The 12,731-nt window shown below is 43.8% G+C and overlaps 1 protein-coding gene across 9 annotated transcripts in view; it reads right to left on the minus strand.

Moving 5' to 3' along the window:
• LOC105476660 (discs large MAGUK scaffold protein 3) overlaps positions 1-12,731 on the minus strand; it is a 57,789-nt gene that overhangs the window by 18,619 nt on the left and 26,439 nt on the right. For 8 of the 9 annotated variants that reach the window (XM_011732786.3, XM_011732785.3, XM_011732784.3 and 5 more), the window contains one exon: positions 7,094-7,208. In XM_011732786.3, coding sequence (XP_011731088.1) covers positions 7,094-7,208 — 115 coding nt within the window. Of the gene's footprint in view, positions 1-7,093; positions 7,209-8,720; positions 8,918-12,731 lie in introns of those variants that run through there. The other variant, XM_011732788.3, reaches the window with a different exon arrangement.

Below are 12,731 nucleotides of genomic sequence, written 5' to 3' on the forward strand. Positions count from 1 at the left end.
ACCATCCCCAGCCTGAAGTCACAGTGCTTGATCTACAAGAAAGATGATCTGCCCCTGAATATGTTACTCGTTAGTTATGGCCACGTACCTCTACGAAGCCAGGGAGAGCCAGAGCCTGGGTATTCCTGCAACTTTTCAAACATTGAGGCCAAGCCAGAAAAATATTACATTATTTAAGAGCAAGGAAAATAGTGTAGCCCAGGGAAAATGTGACATGTAAAAACAAAGTGACGGTAGGCTACAAAGCAGCTTTCCAGAGCCATCATACCACCATGAAGAGCAGATGCAACTTCTGGGGGATGTGCAGGTTTGAGTTCTTGAGCTGATCTTCGGCACTCTAGCTCTCAAGGCTGCTGCCTGTCTCCCTAAGGAGAAAGCGTTTCCAAAGGTCTTGAAAGACAATGTTGTTTAAGAGGTGACCTTTAAAAATATCCTCGAAGGGATGCATGCGCCCACCCACAGGGATAATGTACATGCTCTAGAGGACTCTGTCCAGTCTTCCTTTCAGCTGGGTCCTCTCTGCTGGATAGAAAAGCAAGAATATAACCAGCTCAAAGTAAACAGATTATCAGGCAAAAGTTCTAGTAGTTGAGATCCTAAATTGTGAGATTTGGGTTGGAAAGATCCAGAGAAATTATAAGCACCTGGCACTGCCACTGTGATGTCTTAATGAACCGGAACGCAAAGCAAATGGTAACTAAGAAGGAAACTGGTAAAGCAGGTTTCTCAATGCAAAGCAAATGAGCATTTTAGCGCTATAGCCTCAAAGGCAAGGGGTTGCTTCTGCTAAAATAACCTAGTATTGTGCCCATCTCTCTACCTGTGGCTCCAGCCATCTGTCTATAGCCTGAGATGCTCTGTCAGTCCCCTCACCCTGCTCAGCAATTCCTCTGAGGCCCAGCCCAAGTCTCTCCCAGCTTTGTGATCCTGCCCACTCCAAATTTCCTTCTTCCAAATCCATACCATATTTGCTACCACATTTGGCAGCAACCTTTCTTTTTATTTTCTCCTTATTGCTATTTAATTCTTGCAAGGTTTTTTTGATGTTTCATATTACACCGCCAAAGTGGAAGCCCTTTGAAAACTGAGACCATGTCTTATGCTTCATGTGGGATTCTGAATCCTTGTGAATCGTGGGTGAGACCTGGCTACAGGGGATGGAGTGTCCACAGAAGACCCTCCCAGTTACTCCCTAGTTACTAACCCTGAGAGTGTTCCCTCCCATAGTAAGTGGGGTCTAAGAGATCACTTTATTCCTTTGGCCAGAAAGTATTGGATAAAGGCCACACATTATTTGACGACTAAGCAGCCCATCCCTTGCCCAGTCTGTATAAAGCATGCACAGAAAGTTATAAAGCAACAGTCACTCATCAGCCCTTGACCTTAGTGAGAGTTCAATTTCCAGCAGCCTCTGAAGAGCAGCCTAACAGCACAAACCCGAGCACTCAGACAGGCACAGTGTAGGCCAACACAAAACGAGTGAATTGGGCCTCCCTGGTGTATCTTGAAGAAAGGTACATGGAGAGCAGGTTAAGAGCACCTTCCTCCTTTGTCTGTCTCAAAGTGTCAGGCCTTATGGCAATTATGACGTTGGAGAGGCATTCAAGGACCGATTAGCCCGCAATGAGTAACTGTTTGGGGCTCAAAGCACTTGCAGATGATAGGATGAGCTGAGGGATAATGAGTGCAAGCCCAGGACTAGTGTTTGGGAATAGGCAGTTCTAGAAATCACTGACGTAGGAAGCTCTGCCCCACCCTCTGGTAGCCCTGAACACTTACATATATTATTGTTGTTTTTAAAAATGCATATTATTCTTGCCCCCAAATTCTATCAGATAGTGAAGCCTGCCAATATTTCCCCTTTGGCATCTTAATCCACTATTGAAACTCATTAATAAACAAGACCAAGTCAGGCTTCACCAAGCACCACCCTGGGCAAAGCAGAGTAGTTGCACAATTAATGTCTGCTGGTTCACAGGAATGAGCATTCTCCAGCCTTCTTTAATGACCAAGCCAATATGTCTGACATTGTTTCTTGAATCAAGACTACAGATGCTCCAACATGATTTCCTTCCTAGAGTGGGAAGACGACTAAGATGGCAGATGGCCAGTCAGGAGGCCGGGACTCCCAGACTACTTGAATGCTGTCCTGTGGCTGCAAAGAATGCAGCCAGGCTAGCCTGAACAGACTTTCAAAAGCTATTTATACAACTGTACTCCTGAGTCTCTTGGCAACATTTGGAGCACAAGGTCTTTCCTTTACTCATTCAATAAATAAATTAAATTAAATTAAATACAAGTATAGAACAAAGTCATCCCTGGAACTCTAACCTACCCAGTGTCTCTGTATTGCCTTCACATCAGAATGCTCTGAGTTAAACATCTACCCATTCCAACCCTGAGCAAGAAGTTCAAGAGAGGTTTATTTCTGTGGACTCTTCCAGTGGGCAAGGCAAATTCTCCAGCAGAGCAAAAGCCCTAGGCTGGGCAGACTGAGGTGCTGTGCTCATTCTGGTCATCTACTTAAGAGATGATTCTAGCACAGTGAAGTATGAGGAAGGTCCTTCCAAATAAGTCACTGATGACTTTAAAATCAAGTTTCATTTTCCAAATACTGCTCTTTCCTTCTTCCTCCTGCTCCCTGCTCTACAAACCCCATGTCCCCTGTGGTTGGTACAGCTGCAGCTCCCTAGGGTTTCACCTGTTAGAGCCTCTGTTGCAGCTCTAAGAGGGTATTATTTACTTCAAAATAGCTTTGCAAACCCATGCACACCAAAGGTGGATAGATATTCAGGGGGGGGAAGGAAAGCAAAATAATTATGTCATAGGGGAAGTGACAGCAAAAGAGAGGTAACACCCAAACTGAAAAAGGGTTCCCTCACTTTAACCACCTTCTGCTTAATCTTTTCTGGGTAGATGGCGAACTGCCAGAGGGCAGGGACCATACCTGCTGCTTCCTTGAATCTACCCTGCAACTGTGCCCAAATTCTCAGCCTTGTGTTTTACTGCTTTCTACATAGTAGGAGCTAAAGTAAGTGTGACGTTTATTTTTTATAATTTTTTATAGAGACAGGGTCTTGCTCCGTCACCCAGGATGGAATACAGCGTCATGATGACAGCTTACTGAAGTCTCAACCTCCTGGGCTCAAGTGATCCTCTTGCCTCAGCCCCTTGAGTAGCTGGGACTACAGACACATGTCACCACACCTGGCTAATTAAAAAATTTTTGCTTTTTAAGAGGGGTGCTCACTATGTTGTGCAGGCTGGTCTCGAACTTCTGGGCCCAAGCTGGAGTCCCAGCTTGGCCTCCCAAAGTGCTGGGATTACTGGTGTGAGCTGCCACACCCAGCCTTGATTGCTTGTTAAAAACATGTATTTTCCTGGGCCGGGCACGGTGACTCACGCCTGTAGTCCCAGCACTTTGAGAGGCTGAGGCTGGTGGATCACGAGGTCAGGAGATCAAGACCATCCTGGCTAAGACGGTGAAACCCTGTCTCTACTAAAAATACAAAAAATCAGCCGGGTGTGGTGGCGGGCACCTGTATTCCCAGCTACTCGGGAGGCTGAGGCAGGAGAATGGCGTGAACCCAGGAGGCAGAGCTTGTAGTGAGCCCAGATCGCACCACTGCACTCCAGCCTGGGCGACAGAGCAAGACTGCGTCTCAAAACACACACACACACACACACACACACACACACACACTCTCACACACGTATTTTCCCAAACCTGGTGAATCCAAAGCACTGGAAAAGGAGCCTGGGAATCTGTATTTTTACTAGCATTCCAGCTGATTCCTATGAGGAAGTTGGGGAAACACTGAAAGAACCACTTTATAGTCAGAGCAGCCAGGTTCAAGTTCCAGTTTTGGAACTTCTTAGCTATCTAACTGGAGTCTCAGTTTTCTCATCTGCAAAATGGGAATCATAATATCTACTTTGTAGGATTATTAAAGGGATATTAAAAGCCATTTAAAGAGAATAACAAAGGTCTTGATGTACAATGTGTTCCCTAAATGTTTGTTCCCCTTTATCCTGAAGACACTGAGGAACTAGTGAAAGCTTTTGAGCAGATCATGTTCAGATTATTGCTTTAGTTTCAACCCCCTCTGCAACACCCAGGCAAATGGTTTCCCAGCCTCTTCTGTAACACCCTGAGTGACAAAAGATCGAATTTACTATATCCGGAAGCAGTCCATTCCATTTTCAGACAGTTTTAATCATTAGCTCTTCCTTCCTTATGTTGAGCAGAGATCTGCCTTGGGTGACAGAACAAATCTAATCCCTTTTCCACATGATAGGGTGAGGCAATTAACTTAGATAAGGAAAGCACATGCCGCTTGTTTGAGGCACTGAGAGGGCAGTTTTATTTATGCACATATCCAGCAAGTAGTTGATATGCAGGTCTGTAGTTCAGTAAAGAGATCAGGAATGTCATTTATATGGCAGGATTTGAAGCTATGAAAATAAATGACATTGCCATTTAGGGGGGCAGAACTAATGAAAGTATTAAGGAATAGTAAGCAGGGCAGAAAGGGAGCCTTTAAAGAAGAAAGCAGGTAATTCATGGAAACAAATGTGGTGAAGAGGTCAGAACAATGTCAGAGAACCAGCGAACCAGTCACTAAATTTGAAGACTAAGAAGTCACCCACTGATCCCTGACAGACAGTCAGGCTTCTGCTCCCCTGGAGCTTTCCAGAGCTGCTCAGAGCCACACTACCACATTGAAAAGCAGATGCATGCTTCCTTTTGGGCTAAAGAGAGGTGATTTGAAGCAGGAGCAAGTACTCCAACATTTCCCAACCTGGATGTTGACATAGGTTTCTCAAATAAGGCTCCCATGCTCTATCTTTGGGGAAACACTGCCTAGTACAGTCCTTCCTGGAGATTAATCACAGGCAAGAGCCCCATTTTCCTCTGTTTAAGCCTGCATTTGCCCAACTTACTAAACCACTGATTTTTCACACAATATTACTAATTATTTTGAGGAGCTAGTGTTTTCTGGCCAATAATTTGGCAAATGCAGTAAGCAAAGGGATACAAGACAATAGTTTAAGGGACTATTGGTATCAAGGGATATATTTTTCTTTTTAAGAATGGAAGAAGCTTAAATATGTTTACATGCTGAAGAAAAGGAACCAAGTGTAGAGTGAAAGGCCAAAAGCAGGAACAAAAGGGAAGACAGCAAGCCAGGTTCCGAGAAAGGGGTTAGCTTAGCAAAGGGCCTCAGCTCAATGTTTAGCCATAAGACACTAAGTCCCCTGATTAAATCTAGTGATCACAAATGGTTACTATTTTCCTAACCACATCTACTTTCCTCAGAGGATACAGACAATTTATCTAGAGAAGGTTACGGGCAGATTATATAAACTGATTCACTAGACACAGTCATGGTCTCCACCCTCGCCTCAGAGTTAAGCTGAATGTATCCCCTTGAATTCCCTTGCCTGGGCCAGGGAAGAGTGCTCCAGATTGGGAGCCAATGCCCCATTCCCCCTGCCCAGGCAGAGAGAACTCTAACACAGGATAGGCGGAGAGGGGAAATCTAAAAATAAAGCTCTCCAAAGAAACTGTCTTGCCTAAAGAGCAGCTTCCCACGCACACTGGAGTGCCACATCTGCGGGGGCTGGAAGCACGGAACGGAACAATCCTGACCAAGTCATATAAGCATTACCTATTTTAGGGGGTCACCAGTGCATTTCTGATTTCCCCCATCAGCACCCCAGTATCCAGGCTGCAGACTGGGAAAAAGGGCTTTAGTGACAGAAAACAAAACTTTCTTTTCCAGGGGACTGGAAAAATGACCAGTGACTAGTCCTGCCTTCCTACCATCCTCCCTTCACAGCTTGAGGTAAGCATAGCAAATGCTTTCAACACACAAGGGGTGGAGTTGAGGGTTCACATTAGAGAAGATTGTGAAGGGTTCTAGTGGGCTTCAGGCTCAGAGATGGGCTCCCTCAGCTCCACTCCCTGCCATAGAGTCAGGGACCACCAACTGGGGAAAAAGAAAAGCAAGCACCATGAGAAAAATTGCAATTAGCATTGACATCTCTTTGCTATTGTCATCTCACACCCCAAGGACAGAGCAGTTGTCACGTTGCCAAGCAACTAGCGAGCGCAACTTCCAGGCCAGGTATCAGAGGCCAGTAGAAAAAGTTCAGCCCAAGAGTTTGATATGACCCCACACCTAAGCATTAAACACAATACTGTAGCGACTTCTGGCTCAGGAGAGTAATCCCCACCACCTTTCGCTAAGGGCTTTAACCTTGGAGAGATACAATGTACTTGGCACCAGATTTTGGAGTTTTGCCAAGAAGCCAAAGCAGGAAGAAGGAAGCTATCCCTAATTCTATGAGGAGTCCACAATATTCGCTTGGCACTCCAACTCCCCAGGAGATTTGTACTTTGACCTGACAAAGTATTATGCTATGCCTCAAGGGTCAGAGAAGCTCAACCTTGGAAATATCTTGGAATAGCTTTCAGCAGCAATATACTCCATGCCACCTATCTGTTCCCTCCACCCCCTCCCTCTTCCTAGGGCACATACACTATACATCCCATGATTCATAGATACAGCAGACCAGTGCAGCGGGTGGTGAGGGGGGAATGGAATCACAATAAAACATCCAGAATGCAGCAACCTGTCAGTTCTTTGGTCTCTTAAAACAGACCCTGTACCAGAACACTGCGATAGTTGCTATGCTCAGATACAAATCCTGATGTCTATCTTGCATACATGGAAGGGGATGGGGGGGTGGCAAGTTTCCCCTCAAAGCACAGATTGCAAGCAAAGTACTTTGAACATTTGACTGATATTTGAATGCTGACTAGCAACAATCACCTAACAGTCTTTTACAATTATAGCAAACTGAAATTTTCCCATACTGAGTCATTCATGAGCTAAAAGGAAGAAGCCAGCTCACAAAAGGGAGGAGACACTGACCATAAAATACACAACCTAAGCATACAGTGAGAATCGTTATTTTAGTACTGGGAGTACATACTCCCTAGCTCACTAGTTAAATAAGAAGGGCTGGGTTGGCATGGAGCTCTCCTCGTCCAGCACAAGGGCTAGTGCTCTGAAGGGCAACTTACCTGACATACAAGGACCTCTTCTCACTTGTTCGGAGGGACCCAGATCCAGAGCTCATGCTGCTGTTCATCATTTGTTCTCGCAAGTCATGTATCTTCGATTCAAAGCGACTGTATTCTGTCGCGGAAACAAGGGAAAAGACAGGAAAAGAATGAACTCAAGGAGCTCCCCTGAGCTTGCATGCCAGCAGCCAAAGAGCCAGAAGGCCCCTTGGCTTAAAAGCAGCCAGAGCCAGCCCACTCTGTCTTTGCTTTGATAAGCAAAGTCCCTCCTCCTAACCACAGAAAGACAGACTTCCCTTCAGCCCCAGACTAACAGAAGGAAAGAATGCACCTGAAAAAGGAGTAGCATTTGGGCAGGTCAAATGCAAAAAGCTCTTACCTGCCTCAGAAATCTCACTGATCCTTTAAAAAAATAACAACTGGAAAGAGGTTCCAGTGCAACCTTTATAAATCTTTAGAGCCGACACTAAGGCCCAAGGAGAGCAGATGGGAAAGGAGACTTTCCCAAAAAGCGGATTGCAGAGAACAGATGGCCCTGAGATGCAGAGCAGAGGGGCTGGAAAGGACCTGAGGTCATTATATCATTGTTAGGCAAGAAGACAATTTTTTCAGGATGACTTCTTGGCTGGGGTGAAGGGGGGTGATATTGGAACCCAGTACAGAGGTAAAAACACACAAACCTGACAACCGTAACAACCATATGAGGAGAATTAAAGCTCTCCTGAGTTATTTCCCTTTTAACCAATAGCCTCTTTGGCTTCAGTAACATACACTAAAACATAAATTCTCCCAAATCGAGAAGTCGGCGGACACCTCTCACCTCCAAAATCATCTAGGCATTGAGGTCATAAGTCCATCCCTAACCTTACAGCCCAGTGAGACCATCACAACAGCCGGAAACAGCCTTATCACTCTGGAAATGTAATACAGGTTTATGCCCAATTTAAGAAAACCTGATACAAGAAAATTAACTCTAGCTGTACAATTGTTATAAAAGGTTTTTATAGGGCTGCTTTGCTGTACATTCTCCAAGGACATTTAAAATACAATATTCACACTTACCAAACACACAATTACACATTTTCCAGGCCTATAATTGCCACATAAAATGGGGTATTATCTAAGGCCACAGGCTGTGGAAATACTGGAAAACAGGCACACTTCACTATAACAAGCTGACTTTAAAGGAAGCCAAAATTTATAGTAGGGGTTGAAGGTTGGGAAACTGCTTTAAAAAACACACTTCCAGAGGAAAAAATTCCACAAAAGCAATTTCGTGCACCATAGAGGGCTGGCAAGAAGCATCCCCACCTAGTCCGTATGACTCTACAGGAGAAAACAAAACACCTGTTCCGGCACCTGACACTCCCCTTCCCTCGACAAAGCAACCGGACTGACCTTCAACTGGGTGTAAGGGGAAATGCTAAAGCCTAAAGGGGAAGGAATGGAGTCAGGCAAATAACCTCCTCTCAACAAAGTTTCTTTTGTTCATTGTGGTATCAATTTAACCAACTGGTTAAATTCGTGCGCTCTTTCATTCATCACACACCGGTGTTATGGTGATTTGTCCTCATTACCTACTCCTGTTCCTGAAATCCTGGAGGAAGCAGTTAAGTCACTGACTCACCCATTAAATGTTGCAGGGGGGCGGTGGGTAGAGAGACAACAGCTGGACAATGTTCCTGTTCTGAGGGTTACATAGCAACCCATCAATATCAATGAGGTGCCCCAACCTAAAGGTAGGGGTAGTGACCAATTTGTCACAGAAGCCCTGGACTGTCATAGAGCACAGCAGCAGGCCAATCTACCTCTGGAGACCGCCTGGGTGCTGGCCCCACCCCAAGGCTTGGCCCTCTACACTGGGTGGGGATTGTTTCTCATTCGTTCCTTTCTGGCCCTCCTCTGAGTTCACTGGCTATGGGCAGAACCATGTGAGACAAAGATTTCTGACCAGGCAGCCCTTTCTTAGGGGAAGATAAATAAAAGAGACAACTATGCATTGAACTGTGAACAAAAAAGTACACCCAATCTATCTTTAAGCCATGTTTTCCCCTTCTTGAAACTTGTTTATATATTCCCTTCTTTGGAATTGACTTGCCCGCTGAACTCCAACTCAGCAGCAGGTCATGGCGGTTGCTTAGTAACTACATTTCTTTAAAAATCCTTTAAAAAACAACCACCAAACCACCATTTCCTCAAAGCTCCTAATCCCAGGCTGATAATTCTGGGCCAGAGGGCCCACTTAAAATAGACTACAGAAAAAGAACAAAGCTATTGCTTCAAGGCATACACTTTTTGTTTTTACATGTGCTGCTAAAATTTCAAGTTTATTAAATTGTGTTTTATTCACTTTTTTTCCATTTGGATGATCCCCTTAGAGTTCCAGCTCCCCATCAGTCTCTGGCTTTTATTTGTAGATTTATCTAAAGTCTACTAGGCAGAGCAGCCTTTGAATAAATGATTGTTGGGTAAATGAGGAGCAAATTAGAAAACTGTGTCCAAGTTGACACTTCTATTCTTAAACTAATAAACTTAATGGTTTATTTAACTGATGGCTGCCAGCTTCACTGAGGGCTTAGAAGGGTAGTTAAGAAGCATTCACATTTACTTTTGTTCCCAAGGTTAACAGTTGGGAGCAATTGGGGTTTATTATTTTTAAACACCCTTTTGAGATGTTAACAACCCACAATGGGCAGCTGAGTAACAGACTTTGTATACAACAAAGAAAAATCATTCTAACAAAAAACTGTTTAGAATAGACTTAGATACTACCTCCTCTTAAATATTAGAGGTATCATTTTCCCAAGACAAAAGCTTCCCTTAAAAAGCATCTCAGTTCTAAGACTTCAGGACTCACCAAGCTCCCTCCTTCCCTCTGATTTGTCACTAACACAGCCATCACAGCCAATGCTGGAGGACATCTCCTAGGCCAAAGTCACCGCCTAGGAAGCCCACCTGACCAGCCTCTAACCCAGAGGGCCCACTTCAAAGAAGCAACACTTAATAGTATACTAAAATCTCAAGTCTACTAAACTGCTCTTTGTTTTTTCCCATTCAGATGAACCCAACTGTTTGTGACCCACAAAGATATCCATACAGTCATCGCCCTCTTTCCTTTTTCCCAGTTAATCACAGAGAAACAAGTGGGAGGGGGCACAATCAGAGGTCAGTACCAAAGAAGGGTTTTGCCCCAGTCACTGACAAGCTGGGGTGCCTCTAAAAGATCAGGATTTGGCGCCCCATCCCAGATACACAGAATCAGAACCTACTGAGCAGGGGCCCAGGAATCTGCATTTTAACAAGCATCAATGTGATTCTGATAAAGTTTGGAGCTACTGGTCTTAACTTACAGAATTGGATCCTGCAGTGTCTCTCAAAAGGAAGATGGGGCCAGAGAGTGGATAAGCTCTCAAAAATAAAATTTGGCAATACAATTGCAAATCCTTCGGGAAAGGAAAGCCCTAAAGATGCCGCAGTCTTATGTGCCTGCAAAGAAAGCTGCTGAGTTTACACTTTTTAAAAATTCTGTATCACTTCTCCATCCCACTCCCCAGAAGATACCACTGTTGGTATTTTTAGTATGTGTCCTTCCAGACTTACTTCTATGCATATATGGTTTATATACATGTACTCACAATTCACACACAAGCTTTTTTCATTTTCTCACACATCATGAAAACCCATCCATGTTGGCCAAGCATGGTGGCTCACCTGAGGTCAGAAGTTCAAGACCAGTGTGACCAACACAGTGAAACCCCGTCTCTACAAAAATACAAAAATCAGCCAGGTGTGGTAGCACATGCCTATAGTCCCAGCTACTCATGAGGTTGAAGCAGGAGAATCATTTGAACCCAGGAGGCGAGGGTTGCAGTGAGCCGAGATCACGCCACTGCACTCCAGCCTCGGTGACAGAGCAAGACTGTCTCAAACAAGCAAGCAAACAAACAAAAAACCATCCATGTCAGTATACAGACCTCATTTTAATAGCTGCATAGGATTCTGTACTATGGACAGACCGTAATTTATTCAGTCATATTCCAATTGATACACATTTAAGTTGTTTACAATTCTTAATATTATAATCAATGCTGCATTGTGTATTTGTGGGTTTTTTTTAATATATATATTATTTTTTGTAGAGATGGGAGTCTCACTATGTTGCCAGGCTGGTCTCGAACTCCTGACCTCAAGGGATCCACCTGCCTCGGCCTCCCAAAGTGCTAGGATTACAGGCATGAGCCACCGTGCCCAGCCTGCACTGTATATTTGAGCATTTCTGTTGCACAGATTACTAGAAGTGAAACTGCAGCGTCAAATTATACGCAAATTAAAATTTTTGATTAGCACTACCAAATTGAACCCCAACATTCTGAAACCCTTCTGACTGAGGATAAACTACTATTCCAAAGCTTCTAGTACTTTTTCTGTTTCTGAAGTGGAGGCAGAATTTACCTTTGAGGACAAATTGATTTTTTGTTTGGAGAAAAACACTTTAAATGACACCCCTTTTTCCCTGCATACAACCAGTGTTTTCTCAAATTTTGCTGATGTTTCTTCCTAATTGCTTCCTCAATCTATTTCTTTATACCTTTAATTGTCATTGCCTTACTGTTGTTTTCATGTCTTAATTTTCCCTTGACTATTTTATTATCTCTTCTCTGGGCCACTGCTATATCTCTCTAACTGGTCTCCTGCCCCAAGGCTTTACAAACTCAAATCCAGATTAGATTCTTATTTGAAAAGCTTTCCTAAAGCTTGAATTTGTAGCCCCCCGTCCAAGTATCTATAATGACTCAATGAGCACTAAAGAATTTTACTTTTAATATGTCAACTAATCTTTCAAGGACTGCTACAACCATCCTCCCATCACACCCAGCCTATCTAGCCCACATCTCAATTACACAGGTCTTTTTGAGCTAGCCTGCCTGGACCCCTTGAATACAGCTTGTTCAGTTCTACCTGTTATTCCCTGCTCCTGAAATATTTCTCCCCTGCCTGACACTAAACAACCTTTACATTCTTCACCATCTTTCCTACCTCATTTCAAGAAGTTTTATTCATTCATTTATTTATTCAAATATTTTCTAAGTTTGGGCACAGTGACTTACACCTGTAATCCCAACGCTTTGGGAGGCCAAGATAGAAGTATTGCTTGAAACCAGGAGTTCAAGACCAGCCTGGGCAATATAATGAGACCCCAATTCTACAAAAAATTCAAAAATTAGCTGGGCATGGTGGTGCACACCTATAGTCCTAGCTACTTGAGAGGCTGAGGTAGAAGGATCACTTGAGGTCAGGAGTTTGAGGCTGCAGTGTGCTATGATCACACCTCTGGACTCCAGCCTAGGTGACAGAGTGAGACGCTGTCTCTAAAAAAAAAAAATTACTGAATGTGTACTGTGTATCAGGTATTGTGCTAGCTGCTGAGAATATAATGGTAATCAAAATAGTCCCTAGAAATTACAATTACAAAACAAACAATTATTTCATTACAATTGTGATAATTGTGATGAAGAAAATGCTAAGAGAGAGACTAATAGGGTGACTTAACCTACCGGTGGGAGGGGGGTGGAGTTCAACAAAGGTTTCCCTGAGGAAGTGACATTTAAGCTGAGTCCAGGGAAAGGGCACTGGTGAA

Source organism: Macaca nemestrina, chromosome X, assembly GCF_043159975.1.
Source record: "Macaca nemestrina isolate mMacNem1 chromosome X, mMacNem.hap1, whole genome shotgun sequence".
Taxonomy (NCBI): Eukaryota; Metazoa; Chordata; class Mammalia; order Primates; family Cercopithecidae; genus Macaca; species Macaca nemestrina.